Genomic DNA, 14,749 nt, shown 5'->3' on the forward strand with positions numbered 1-14,749 from the left:
TCCATAGAGACCTGAGTTATATCAAGTTGACCTTCACATTAAAATCTCATCAACCTCCTAATTCCTTCTCTTTTTCTCTGTTTCTTCCCTGCTTGTCTCTCCTGTCAGTTCCGCTCTTTGACTCCTAAACTGTAATGTTTGATGCTCTGCCTTTAACACCAAGCAATATTTTATCTGTTTGTCGTGCCATCATGTAATCCTCCTTTGACCCACAATCGCATAAATCGTGGGTTATTCTTCATTGATGGTCTTCAAGCTGTGATGCTGAGTCAGCTAAAAAGTGTAACTTTCCCTAAAAATACATATATTATCCAAAAATACACATATTTATGCCAATAAAAACATATTTTCAGTCCTTTGAGGCTGTTTTTGCATTTAAATATTCTTTACTATAACCTCAGGATGTGTTCTGTTGTAAAATATTGTGGATATTTTAGTAAATTAACACATTTGGGTTCATTTATGTTTTTATACAGTCATGACATGATGTATAGTTGCCCAAAGGACAGGAAATGACACTTTTAAAAATATTTGTTATGCCAAAAACCTTTTATTTTGTCTTGAGTTAATTGCTAACCCACTCATGCTCTGCATGATCTGTGATAGCCAACCTCCAGTGCTCACTGGCATGAAATGAACATGCACTCCATCACTTCCACTGTCACCAGGAGGAGATCTCTCTTTTCCAGAACGGCCTCCACTTCCTCTGTCCTCGTCCTCCTCTGCTTCTCTCTTTTCTCCTTCTCTTTCTCCTTCCCCTTCTTCTCTGGCTGTCTCTAGCTCATGGCCTGAGGTCAGAGTGTGCTGTAGACTATTGATATCGTTACTAAAAATACAGGATTCCTTCACCAGTTGGCTAAAAATAGAATAAACGGACACAGACCACAGGAGACAAAGTAGGAGGGGGCAGGAGGAGGGAAGGATAAATAGCTTAACATGTTTTATGGAAATTCTTTGGCTAATATGCATATGCATGCATGCGTGTCTTTTTCTAGACCTGGAGTTAAAGTTTTTCTTTTAGCACGACTGCTGCCAGCTCATTCTCTTCATACAGGATTTTTTTTTTTCAAATGTTAGTTCATTTTTTGGTTCATCTCTTGAGTGACTTGCCTCTTCCTGCATAAATCATGCTTAAGTTGTTGTTAACTGAAGAAAACACACTACCAGCAAAATAAATTGAAAACTACCCCAAAAATCTAGCAGCAGAAACGTCATCAGTTCATGACAAGAACATTTTCTCTCAGTGTACTTTCCAGCGTTTCATTTTGAATTCCTCACATAATATTTTTAGTTCAGTAAGTTTATTTAGACATGCTCATCCTTTTCTTTTACCAATACAAGTTTTATGGAGACCACTTATTTCTTTTAATACACAAAATAAACATTAAAGCAGCTTCCTTTACTACATATTTAAAATAAATGATGGATTTAATTGATATTTTGACCAAAAATAATCTGTTTTAAGTTTATTATTGAGATGTAATTTTAAAGAAAAAAAACATTGAACTACTATAATAGTATTTCTGGTTGGCAGAAGAAAATCTTAATAAAGGAATGAAAATATATTTTTGAAAAGGCCCCCCCCCTCCTCCTCTCTCCCTTCTCCTCCTCCTCTCCCTCCCTCTCTCCGTAGCCAAAGTAGCTCACTGGATGATCCACCGCAGTGCTTGGGACAGACTGAGAGAAAGAGGGAGTGAGGAGGGATTTGGAGGATGGGTCGGAGGGCTTTAGGATAAACGTGCTGCAGCAAGGAAAGGAATAGGAGGGAAAGAGAAAGGAAAGGGGGAATAAAGGAAGAAGGGAGAGCCACCTAAAATCCAGCGAGCCTCCCTGGCGCGGGGTTTCTTGGCTTCTATATCGTGTGCGCACGACTCGCGTGGCACTGTAAGTATTGCTCCATCTAAATGTCTGGGTTTTCTTGGTGATATAGTTATAATAACATATCTGTCTTTCGTTTTAAACTGTATTCGTAACGTGTCTTCGCGTTGTGCCAATGTATCCGTTGATTTGACAACGCAGTTAAAGCACACAAATACATAATCCAAAAATAAAATGAGGGTTTTATCTCTAACGTGACAGACCAGTCATTGGGAGATTTTACTTCATTGTTTCATGTGCGTCTCATCCGTTCTCAAGTTCCTAATGTATGTTTATTCTGAAGGAGCTCTTGTGCCAGAGCGCGCATCGAATCCCCCATCGGTCCACTCACTGAGGTTAGATTGGATGTAAATCATCTCTTCCATCCTTTTCCACAGCAGGATGCAGATCTCTGTGTACATGGGAGTAGTTCTCCCTAACAGAAAATGCCGAATGGATACTGAACACTTCTTTCTCCTGCGTGGAAACGCTGCGGCTGTCAGTGTGGCTGCGCAGAGGAGTAACAGTTCCCAGGAACTCGTGTCTTCTGTGAGAAATCCTTCGTCTTCTCTCCGAGCGTAAACAATGAAGCCTGGTTAGTTTAACAAGCCTTTTGATTCACAGGTAAAACAGTGTTTACTGGATATCTTCCCACAGATCTTTACCTGCTCAAAAAGTTTCTCCTGGCAGTTTGCTTCCGCTCCCTCCTGCTCTTGGATGTTATCCCATCCACATTTTCTCTCCTGTCTGCCATCACTTCCCCTCTTTTCTAGGTGTCCCCATTTTTCTAACAGTCTGAAAGCCACGTCAGTCTGTAGATTGTAAGCGATTAGACCTTTTGTCAGCCCTGTGGCTCCTGTCTAACCCAATTGCCTTTTAGATAACAAACTAAAGAGAGAACTAAAGCAATAAAACAAGATTGTCACTTATCTGACAGAGGAACGATCTATTACATCCCTGCTTTGCCAATTCTTGGTCACCACTGCTTTTTAATCAACAGCGGTAAATAAATTGTAGAAATAGTAAAGTGGTCCATTTCCCCTTGATATCATTAAAGCTTTGATAAAAGTTGCAGTCAACTTTTTTTAATTCAAAAGTTTTATTAATTGAAGTTCTTCTGATTTTTTTAAGTTGGTACTTTGAACGAAAAACTTTGAATACTTAATGTGAAAATCTCTGAGATGATCTCATGAAGTTTAATATTAGTGAGGAATCTGACTCCCGATTATATAAAAGCATCTTGACGAGTGAACCTGGTAATTACATTTGTTTACTTTGTCCGTTTTTAAGGCCGCTGATGCTAAGACAACCTGATGAGTTGGAAGAGGCCCAGATCATGAAACTGCCACCACAGTTGTTATAGTTAGGGACAAAAGACATGGGCTTATAATCTGTATTTGAGACAGCATGATCTTTTGTCATTGCATGCCACTAGATTGCATGTTTGCTTTACAAATATACTTTTTATTTTATTTTATGGGGAACATTATTGTTCAATATTATCTTAAAAGTATTTTGAGTTTTCTGTGTGTACATAGTTCCCGTTATTGCACAATGTTGATTCTCTTCTATTATTTTTGCAAAGACATAAGGTTAAGTCTTGGCCAACACTGCTCTTTAGGTTGGTAATTATTAGTCAAGCACATATTGTGGTCTTTCAAGGTGCTGTCCGTGGTGCTGAAAACATTCAAACATTTCATTACAGAAAATTACTGATTCCCTCTTATTTCTGAGCACTTTGGCCCATCTGCCAACTGCTGGAAGGTGTGACTGTTCATTCCACAGCAGTGCTCCTGTCTGGTCATCTTTATTTGAACCATGTGTGCTTTGAGTCAGTCTATGCCATGTCAGTGGAATTTTTTTTTTGTGGCTTATGTGTCTCTTTGGCTTATTCACACTGACTGAACACTTTTAAACCTGTCCTGCAACTTTGCTGGGCAGAATTATAACAGCCTTTAAAAATTAAAAACAAGAATTATAGAATTATAAACCGGCCTTCAGCAAAATCAGATATTTTATGTGTGGTACACAGCAGTGATTTACTGTCAGACCTTCATGCAGCTCTTTGAACATTTTGAAAACTTTTAAATATCCAGTCTTGTAATCTGAGCACTTTTATATTCATCAATTGTGCCATTCTTAGCATCTTTTCTTTTGCAGTCTATATCACCAACTCCCTTAGATTTTGTTTTTTTCCCTCAGTTTCTAGCCTGCACTTAAGAAAGCCTCAAAGGCCTTCTCAGAAACAGAATAATAAAGTGTTCCTCCTGTTACTATGAGTTTGAAGGTGTTTGACAAAGTTCATATGAATTATTTATGTTTAAAATGATGTGCTCTATCATATTTTGCATGTGATCGCCTCACTCTAAGGCTTAGCATTCCTCACACTTGGTGTTAAATGCCCAAACACAGGACACTGAATAAAACACATGAAAAAATTCCAGGGCAGCATTGAAATGCTTATACGAGTGTTTTAAACACCACCTCAAACTTTAATGTCAGTGGAGAAGTGATTTCACTCCTGTCAGCTTTTATAAGACTAAGAGAGTGGGGTAAGAGTTATACTCCATCAGCAAATTTGGGCTTGAGGCAAGACAGATAAAAAAGCATCTCAGAGGTTGTTCTTTTTTTCCTTTAAAAATCAATTTTACGCTAAATTCATTTTCCTATGGGTACAATTCTAAATTACTTTCATGAATGGTTGCAGTGTGTGCAGGACGTACTATGAACTTGACAGCCTCCATGCAAAAGTCCAACTACTGACATCTGCAACATTACAGGCAGGCAAGTTTGCACATTTGTAGCTGCTAAATGCATCCCTTTACATTACTAACAGGAGTGTGACAAAGAAAAATCCTTTATTTGAAGTTATAAAACATTAGGCCTGCACAATACACCGCAAATTTATCGTTATCGCAACATCAAGCTGTGCAATATGCATACCGCAAAAGATGTCAAAAATCGCAATAAATGGTTACCTTAAATGTGCTAAGACAAACTCATGGCAGCTTAAAATATTGAACAAATGAAATAAATCCCTTTATGCATTTAACCAATCGGAAGGACCCGTTTACGTTGTTGATTAATCAGATGAGCCCTTTTATGTTTGATGTTTGCCTCCTACATCGACAAGGGTCATTTGGAGTATAATTTTTAAACTGTTGCAGTGAAATGGAAATTATGTTTTTTGTTGTTTTGCTATTTGTTTATATACCGCAAATTATATTGTAATCGCAATATGAATCACCAATATCGCATATCGCGAGTTTTCCTCATATCGTGCAGCCCTATAAAACATAGAGTGAAATCACAAACTATGTATGTGGAAAACCATGTAAACAAAAAACCGACATACAGACTGAGTCTTTAGTGACTCAGTCTCTTTACATCTTGTGTTCATTTGGTATGTTAGCCGTTATGCAGCTCCAGAGGAAAATGTCAGGGCAAAAAATGGCTGGGAAACACACTCGACTGTATGTCTTTTTTGTCTTTGTCCTCTAATTTAGAATGCAGCAGGGCATAACATTTTAGTGCAAAAGGAAATTGAAAGTGTAGAGCTGACAACAAATGAATCAGATAGTATTTGCTCCTCCATTTTTGATGTACTGGCTATTTTTTTCTTTAAAATCTAAACTCTACATGTATTTAGCTTCTTTGCATTTGCCACGCACTTCTGTCCTCCATTACTTGTCAAGCTAATGCTAACGAACAGTGGTCCAAATTAAGTAGAGGCCAGCGGCACACAAATACACACATGCAGCAGGACTCATAAATGCACACAGACAGCATGCAGGAAGGATGTGCAGCAAAGCACTTCCTATTTGACCAAAAGAGTCACAGAAAGACCATGTGTGACTCATGCCCATCCTTTGGTTTATGAATCCTTCTTTGACTTCATTGGAGAAGTCATCATCTGCGTCTCTGGCTACTCTTCAACCTTTAACACGATTGGTTGTGAGCAATTTCTCATGCAATCATCTTCAGCAATAACCAGCCCGGACAAGAGGATGGCCAGTAGCTGAGTGGCCCCATGTGTTTGAGTCACATGCTATTCCAAGAGTTTGGCTTTTTCTTCTGTAATCTCCCCTCCCTGTCCTTTTATATTTTGTGCCACTGTTGCAATGTTTCATTTCAATTCTCCCCTGGCGACTCTCATTCTGCCCTCCAGATGAGTTCGTGCAGCAGTCGCGCACTGACCATCCTGTCGACTGTGTTCGGAGCCTGCGGGCTGCTGCTGGTGGGGGTGGCCGTGTCCACAGACTACTGGCTCATAGTGGTGGAAGGAATCATCCTGCAGCAGAACCAAAGCATGGAGGTCAAGATGGCGCTGCACTCGGGCCTCTGGAGAGTTTGCTTTGTAGCAGGTACAGCAAGTAAAACAGCAGTTTTGTTCACATGTTAATGCAGATTCTTACCGACTCATCCAAATGGTTTTCCATGCTCAAGAACAGCACGGAAGCAAGTATGCAGAAAGACACTGAAAAGACAAGTGAGCAAAGTGAGAAAAGGGCAGGGAAGAAAGTAAGAGAGACGGTCGCCTCTGGAATTAAAGCTGTCACAAAACATGATTGTTACCTGGCAGCGGGACTACAGAAACCTATGTTTCTTTATGCATCACTGCCTTTGATCCTAAAAGGAAGCCCACCATTTTCCATTTTCTGTTTTCTCACAGGATCAGAGAATGGGAGGTGTGTTGCATCAGAGTACTTCACTGAACCTGAAATAGAGATCACCACTGAAAACACAGCAAACATCCTGAGTGAGTGAAATATAGAGAGATCCTGTCATCTCCACACTGACTGATCATCTAATACTCAAATGGGAACATTTATTTTTCAATGTGGTGTCAATAAACCCTTTATAAGTAAAGTTATACTGATTATTTTTTAATATGAAAATGTTAAAATGGTGCAAAAATAGAATGAGAGTAAGAGGTCAAATGAGGACAAATCAGGAAGTTAAATAAAAAATACATTTTTGACGTTACTGCCATCCCAACGGTGTGTCAGTTATTCTGTGTTAACCCATATGAATGTGCACAGAACTCTTCTTTGGGGCTAGACGTTTTGATTATTTAATTTTAAGAGGTGATGATTCTCCCCCACAGAGATGGTTCGAACAGCCACTCCTTTCCCGATGGTGTCGCTGCTCTTCGTCTTCACAGCTTTCGTCATCAGCAACATTGGGCACATCCGGCCGCAGCGCACCATTCTGGCCTTTGTGTCTGGCATTTTCTTCATCCTCTCAGGTGAGGCACATTCCTAAATCAAAAACTGATCACAGCTACTCTTTGTCCCAATTTACACTTTGATTCTTCCTCAATTTCAAATTTAAGAGGAGTAAAATTCAATTTTAAACCAGGAGCAATTTTCTTTTTTCGGGTTACAAAAAGGTCAGTCAGACCAGGAGGGGAGGTTTTGTCGTCACCGTTGCAATAAGGCTTCTTGAGCAGCAGATGGCTGCAATGTTCCCATTTCTTCTGTGAGGTAAAACTTTCAGGAACAAACTGGAGCTCTGTAGATTCTGCCTCACCACACAATTCTAAGACAGAAGCAGAGCTCAGAGGAGCGTCAAACTGAGTCTGAAACTAAGATTCTGATTTGCAGGGACTTGACGAAAAAAAGGCGTAGCAGAATACAAATTCTTATGTAACAGAGGTTATATAATTTTTATAGCCTGTGCTAAAAGTGTCGTGGTGTTTTATTTTATGAAGAACGTTACTAATAGAGTGATATAATAGCACAATTCAATCAAAGCGCTCAGCAGTGATATACTGCCGTAAGCGTGGAGCTCTCACTACACGCTCTTCCTTTCTCACGTCCCCAATCTTTTTTTCATTCTGAGTGTTGTTTCTGAGATATTGATGTTGTTATGGTGTGTGAGGCTTACCCAGGACACACCACTGAACACTCCACAATCATCTGAAAGTGGTAGTTTGGGTGGAGCATCCCTATTTCTGCTTTAATGTTCCAGAATCTACAGCAGGAGATTAATATAAAAAGCCTCAGTGTGGCTCGGCAATTCATGCTTGCTTAGTTATCTTGTTATCCTCTTTCCCTGTCTGTATTCTTCTTCTTTTCTCTTTCTCTTTACTCAACACGACATGTATAAAAACACGCCACAGTCTTCGCCACAGTCTTCCTTTGCTCCTATTTGCCCCATGTGACACCTGAATGTGGGCTTGTATTGGTTCCTGTAGTTTTGTACGAATAAAAATTTGAAATACGGTTCAGGATCAAGAGCAGTGTGGTTTGGAAATGCTGCAGTAAGATCATAATCTCTTAAGACATTTGTTTCTGTAAAAAGTTACTGCAAAAAAAATTCTAAAGCATGCAGCTTTTTTTTTTTAAATCTTATTTTGTATCATGCTAACCATGTGCTGTATACCATGCATTTATAAAGCAAAGAACATCTTTACATCCCTACAGAAGGGATTTTTTTGCACTACTTTGTTTCCTATACATTGTTTATAATCAATTGTAAAAGCTTTTAGATCAGGCTGTAAGATAAATGCATGCATGTTGCATGTTTTGGTCTAGTTGACCATCTTTCACTCTTAAAAATAGAGATGGGGTCTCGAGTCTGTGACTTAGAGTTGAGTCATCCTTGAGTCAGAAATGCTGTGACTTCAGACTAGTCTCAGCATTGAGCTTTGGGAGTTTTCAGCAACACTTTTAAAACTTTTTTAGTCTTAGGGGATGATGAAAACCTGTCAAAAACAGTTTTTTTCCCTTTCAATCTTTTACTTGTAATGAAAAATATGTAATGACACTATAGTGTCAGACATGTATTAAATGCATTTTCAGTTTAATTTATTTAAAAGATACTGTATCCATCCTTTCTGCAAAGTGTCACTCTCTGCTGCAATTTTGCTGTATTGCACTAGTTTGCCAGGTTGACACTGGTTTTTTTTCCTGTACTTTTGCTGTTGAAAAACAGACATTTGAGCGGGATCTGCAAAAAAAAGTTACTTTTGCTTATTTCCTTTTCTTTTTCTTTAGATGTGTGAAAATTATCTACAAACAATTTATATGAAGTTATCAAAAGTGGCTTCAAGTTGCATTTTCTAATGTTGTTGTAGTAAAATTTCCATTGGGGACAAGACACGTTTTCCTGCAGAGACACCTTAGAGCTTTAAAGCTTCATTCATCCAGCTGTGGTTCCCACTCTTAGCTTTTATGTTCTGCGTTTTATCCAGACTCCTTCAATATTTTCTTATTTTTTGCTGCTGCTGTTTGCAATTTCCCACTGAGAGGGAAAGGGTTATTGCAGAGGTAATGTAAGTCCTTCCTGTCCTTTCATGGCAGACATTGCCACCAATGCATGAGCTCTTATCAGTCCCACCACAATTCCTGACTCACCAGCGAGCATCAGTTTTAAAGTTGCTTCGCTTAAAGGCCAACTTAAAGTTTTTTGGAGCAAACATTAAAATTATGATCAGAACAGCAATTTATGAAATGGTTTTGATACTTTGACCCCAATTTAAATTTTCTCCAAATGTAAATGAGATACTCCTTTGTTTTGTTTTTATTTTATTTTACTTTTCCGCTATTTTACTTTTTATTTCAGTTAAGTTTAACTCCATTAAGATTTTATTTGTGTTTTTACATCAGCAGTAGCACTCATAGGTACCTCTGCCAATCGTCTTAATCTATTAGACCAGGGTTGGAGTCCTGTGTTAGACCCTGCAGGTTATTATTGGAAAATCCTTTTTTTTTTTTTTTTGGAATGTCTCAACCTTTCCAGCAAATTTGTTTTTAAAAAGTACTTCACAATAAAATTACAGAGGTAATATTTTTTTATTAACCACACTTAATTTTCAAACCCGGGTGATTTTAATGTCAAGCACCAGCCGTTTCTACCTTACTATTCAGTTTTACACCTATTCCACCTCTGCTGTGGAACCCTTAGCTAGTTTTGATTAGATTTGCTGAAGGCTCTGTCATGTGGTGCAACAAGATCTGTCATCTAAGTGTAACAAAAACCTGTTTAAATTCTCACACAGACAAATCCATCCAAACTTCTTCATTCCCTAATCGCCCAAACACGAGGCATCTGTATTTGCTGTCTGATCAGCACTACAACTGTGCTATGATATCTGCTTTGCCTCTCACTAGTCATGTTTCTTTGAGACCATCTGACAAATCCAAGTAATTTAGTCTGTGTAAAACATAACAAATGGCTCTTGGGATTTGTAAAACGTTTCTTAATTTAAATGGAAATCCGCAGGCTACCCTTTGATCCCGGTTTTCCTGTTAGACAGCATTCATTTAAAGTGAAACATAATAAATGCGCCACCTGAGCTACGTAGCTAGTTAACATAATGAGAAAAAATGAAGTGATGAGTGAGATTTTAATTCTGCTGCCTTTGGATAAAATAAAGTATCTGGTTTAAAGTAGTTACTTACAACTGAATTCAGTGACTTCAAATGTTTTTAGTGGATCACTGTGTCCAGTCATAACCGATGCATTTACTCTGTGACTGCAGTCACAATAAAGCACTTAAAGTATTAGGCCAGATTATGATGTCACTAATTTTCCTAATTTTGGATTTAATGTACTTAAGAAAACAAATTTTGTTTGAAAGAAATTGAATTTGTTTTTGGAACACACAAATAGAACACACTTTGGCTGTGACATTTTACTGTCCAAATGATCCATTTTTAAATTATCTTTAAATACTGTACACAGCAACCTGCTAAAGCAATGCACATGGTTTTAATGAGTGATATTATAATAGAAACCCACTGTTTATTCACCAAAAAATAAATTTTAAGGTGCAAAATGTGTAATGTTTCTAATTTCAGACTGATATTAATTTGTAATTTTCTAAAATCTAAATTGAAATCCATTTTCTTTTTAGGTAAAAAACATATTGAAGAGGATGGATAGGGTTACAGGCATTGCAAGCTCATCAAATGCAAATGTTAAATTTTTTGACAGCAGTTTGGATTTCAGAATTTCAATTGTAATTTTTTGTATAAACAGAAGTGAAGTCATCCCTGTAAATCCACTTCACTGCTGTGTAACACCCCCTCTTCCTCTCCTACCACTTTATCATTGTTAGCATTTTGGAAGCTAATTGCTTTTCATGGTCACTGCGTACATCTCTGTTCTCTGGCTACGCTGGTGCAGTCACTGGACGGCTACATAATGAGTGGGCTTGTATCTGACTCTGTCTTCTTTTCTGTCTCTCTGTCATCGTTAATGTGCTGCATGCAGGCCTCAGTCTGGTGGTGGGTCTGGTGCTCTACATCTCCAGCATTAATGACGAGGTGATGAACCGGCCCAGAGAGCCCGAGCAGTTCTTCAATTACCACTACGGCTGGTCTTTTGCCTTCGCTGCCTCTTCCTTCTTACTCAAAGAGGTTGGTGTCGGCCGTGTGTGTGTGAGGATTTCAATATCTGCGGTACATTTAATGCTTGATGGGTTTGGCTGTTGTGATCAGTATTCTTGGGGTTCAGAAGTAAAACTTCAAGCTTTGGGAGCAACTTTACTCATAAATGAAGTCTTTTCTGGATGCAATGCAGTCTTCTGTGAGTTCTTTGCTCACCTCCCTTTCTTTCCTGCAACTACTTCTCTCTCATCCTCATCAGCAGCACCAGCAGCAGCACTGCGGTTACTCTGCCGCAGCAGACTATTCCAACCTAACTGTCTCCTACAGTTTCTTCTCTAGTTCAAACTCTTACCTGAGAATCCAGCCAATTGTTTTTTCATCTATGAACTTATGTGCTTAAATTTAGTGCTAGCACACATGTTTCTTCTAAGACCTTTTTCATTTAGCATTGTTTTTGTTACTAATTTGTCCTATTCGGTTCTCCTCTTCTAAAACAGCTTCTCCTATGATTATTTTTTTTATATTCTCTCAGGGCGCCGGCGTGCTGTCAGTATACCTTTTCATGAAGCGCTACGCTGAAGAAGAGATGTACCGTCCCCACCCTGCAATCTACCGTCCACGTCTGTCTGAGAGTAGCGACTATAGTGGCCAGTACCTCCACCCAGAGTCATCTTGGCCCCCACCAAAGAGAGGCCGCAGCACCTCGGAGGCCTCCAGCGACATCTCTATCCAGCTCAACCAAACATTGCCAAAGCAGCCAAAAAGCACCCTCCAGGCAGGCGCTCGGGTCAGCCCACCCTCTGCGTCTTCCTCTCCAGGGAGCTACCAGATGCACCCGCAATCTGCCGGCTACCCCTCCACACAAACCCTGCCCAGGTCACTGTCCTCGCACCCCCAGGGCCAAGCTCTTCCAATGACCATGCCCCCTTCGCCCATACCTCCCCCTCATTATCACACGCACATGCGTATGAGCGCCTCCCCCTGTTAAGCAGCAAAAGCTTTAAAGAAAAGTGACTCTTCATCATCATTTGTTCCTCACTTAGAGTTGGAAAAGCACTGATCTTTGGATCACACATTATGCTGAAGTGGGGAAAGAGGGAGTCACACATCGACAAAACGTAGCTGTGGAACATGTTTTAACGAGAACCAAGCGGAAAAGAAAATGTTTCACAAACTTAAAGATTTCTCACGCAAACTGTGGTGGAATAAAACCAAATGGGAGGTGTGGGGTGAAAAAAACATTTGCGCCGTGGTGCAGAATGAGAGAGAAGTTTTTCCTAGAAAGACATTAGAGGCTGGAATGAGTGACAGAGGAGAAACAGCAGCGAGCGCAAGAGGCTGCAGTAGAACACCAACATACTGCAGTGCAGCTGAAATTTGTATGCACTTGTAAATGTATAATTCAAAGATGTTGAAAATGTGAGACTGCACATACTATATTTTCCTCAGACATAATTCATGCTGGTTCATGGACCCTGTATGTTTTTAACAAATAATATGAAAAAAATTATTTTTGTTTTCTTTAAAGTTATGATAAATCTATATAGGCTCTTAATGATAAACATCCTACTAAAAAAATATTATTATTTCTATAAATCACCATCAGCTCCATTATTAATTGACACTGTGCAGTCTACGAATGTTGCTCTTTTTTGTAGAAAGTGAAGATATGGAAGAACGTTAAGGTTATTTTCTACCTTTAAAACACCACTTTTAGACTTCTTGTACATACCTTCACATGAACTCTTGCATTCACTGGAATACAGTTGTGAATTTTGAATGAAACTTCGGCACAAATCAACATAATATCTGACTCAGTAAGAGTCAACAAGAAGGGCGCACTGCACCCTCTGGATACGCAGGTTTTTAACGAGGAACAAACGCATTATTGCAATGGGGATCTGGCGCCCTCTACTGGCCACTACCCTGCATTGACTCTTTACCTGCTGTTGGCCTGGCTGGATGTTTATCAAGCACGCTTCCTTCTTCTGTGACCTGCACTGTGTTCCAGACCTGACAGAGCAGAGGATATTGCAAAGACTGTTCTCTATTCAGATTTATATTTATTAAAAAGATAAGGAATGTCAGACACAGTAAATCCCACGAAAGGAAAAGACTGTTCAGGAAAATTCTTAAGCAACCTAATGCTAAAAAAATAAAAATACTTAAATATCTTTTTTTTTTCATATACTGCATAAAAAGGCTTCTGTTACACAAATGTGCATTTTTTTTCCTCAATTATGGTCTGCTTTTTTTGTGATTTAACTTGTATTAATACAATGTGATGTTACAATGCAGTCTGAGCAGCACAATACAAGTTCACTGACTTATCCTCAACGACCAGTATGAAAAATCCGAAACTAAAATACCAAACACAGAAATTTTTCATTGAACACAGCATTTTTAGCAATCAAGGCTTTACGTTTATGCTATATTGTACTTTTAAAACAGTTTGCATTGTGGATCAGTTCAAAAAAAAGTTTCCTTCAGTAAGTAAATAGCTTAATATTTTCTCAGGTAAATTGGATTCACAAATAAAATGACTTGTTTGGGGCATAGTCTGCCACATGGATTATTCCTACTGGATGTATTAAAATATGTATTGTGATACTCTAGTAGCTTAAAACTTAAGTGGAATAGCTGTTTGATACCACATGTTATCATGAAATACACAGCAAGACTCAACGCATATGCACACCAATGTTTTATTTTGAAGGTGATGGAAGTATTGTATGTGTAATGGACATTTTTCAGGGAAGTGTCAAAACATTAACCTCTGAAGGAAGTTAACCTGCTGACCCTCTCCAAGTGGGGGAGGGCGGGGTACAGGAACACTGTGTGTGTGGATGGAAAATTGACTATTTCTCCTATATCACAAAGTTTTTGAAAGCGAGTCTGCAGCTTTTCATTTAATTTGAAGCCTAATGTTTCTGCATCCTGCTGATGACTATGCTGTTAGTTTGGGAGTCATGTGCCTTGCTCATGGCCACTTTGACTACAGCTGCTGCTGAAGGTGTTCAAAATAAGTAGTTTAAATTAGGCTTTGTTAACCTTTAGATTGCTTGAAATGTGGTCAACATAGATGCATCTTCTCCTGGAGAAATATAATCTCCCTCTGTGCTTTTATGCAGTTCTTCAAAAGGGTGTGGCTGTGCTTGTTTTTGCAGAAAGCCTCGTTTTCCTTTTTTTCAATGAAGACTTTTTTGTTAATCGCAAAAAAGGTCAACTAAGTGCTTTGAAATGTTTTGGTTAGACTGCTGCTGGAGTAATAGTTGAAATTGTAATGAGGTTTTAACATCTGTAACTCACTTTATATTAATAAAACTTTAAATGTGAGTTTTTTTTAAAGTATTTTTCTTAGCATTTGACTCATCTTTCAACAGCTGTGTGAAAAATAAAAGTTACAGCTGTTTGAGTTCCAAAGTTTTGTGGGGGGAAGTGTTTTAAACTTGTTTGGAACTAAGGTAAATGCAGCAATGATTATTCAGCAACAGAATAAAAATTATACTTTATTTTTTTTGTTCAAAAAATCTCACAAAAAACAATAAATAACA

At 38.7% G+C, this 14,749-nt stretch overlaps 1 protein-coding gene and 1 long non-coding RNA gene across 2 annotated transcripts; one reads left to right on the top strand and one right to left on the bottom strand.

Moving 5' to 3' along the window:
* The first annotated feature begins 1,644 nt into the window (after window positions 1–1,644).
* cacng7b (calcium channel, voltage-dependent, gamma subunit 7b) lies at window positions 1,645–14,531 on the top strand. Its single transcript, XM_004077939.5, has 6 exons — window positions 1,645–1,884; window positions 6,026–6,221; window positions 6,530–6,616; window positions 6,965–7,105; window positions 11,080–11,225; window positions 11,728–14,531. The coding sequence occupies exons 2-6, from the start codon at window positions 6,026–6,028 to the stop codon at window positions 12,181–12,183; spliced, it is 1,026 nt and encodes a 341-aa protein (XP_004077987.1). The 5' UTR covers window positions 1,645–1,884; the 3' UTR covers window positions 12,184–14,531.
* LOC110016681 (uncharacterized) lies at window positions 6,012–6,572 on the bottom strand. The gene is made up of 3 exons (XR_002874892.2): window positions 6,433–6,572; window positions 6,273–6,334; window positions 6,012–6,148 (listed from the first exon to the last, which is right to left on the bottom strand). It is a non-coding gene; the product is annotated as an uncharacterized LOC110016681 (long non-coding RNA).
* Window positions 14,532–14,749: the final 218 nt, after the last annotated feature.

Source organism: Oryzias latipes, chromosome 16, assembly GCF_053564925.1.
Source record: "Oryzias latipes strain Hd-rR chromosome 16, Olatipes_Hd-rR_3.1".
NCBI lineage: Eukaryota > Metazoa > Chordata > Actinopteri > Beloniformes > Adrianichthyidae > Oryzias > Oryzias latipes.

Coding starts and splice junctions, on each gene's coding strand:
- cacng7b (XM_004077939.5), top strand. CDS start 6,026: ATGAGTTCGTGCAGCAGTCGCGCACTGACCATCCTGTCGACTGTGTTC. Junction 6,222..6,529: donor GAGAGTTTGCTTTGTAGCAG/GTACAGCAAGTA, acceptor GTTTTCTCACAG/GATCAGAGAATGGGAGGTGT. Junction 7,106..11,079: donor CATTTTCTTCATCCTCTCAG/GTGAGGCACATT, acceptor TGCTGCATGCAG/GCCTCAGTCTGGTGGTGGGT.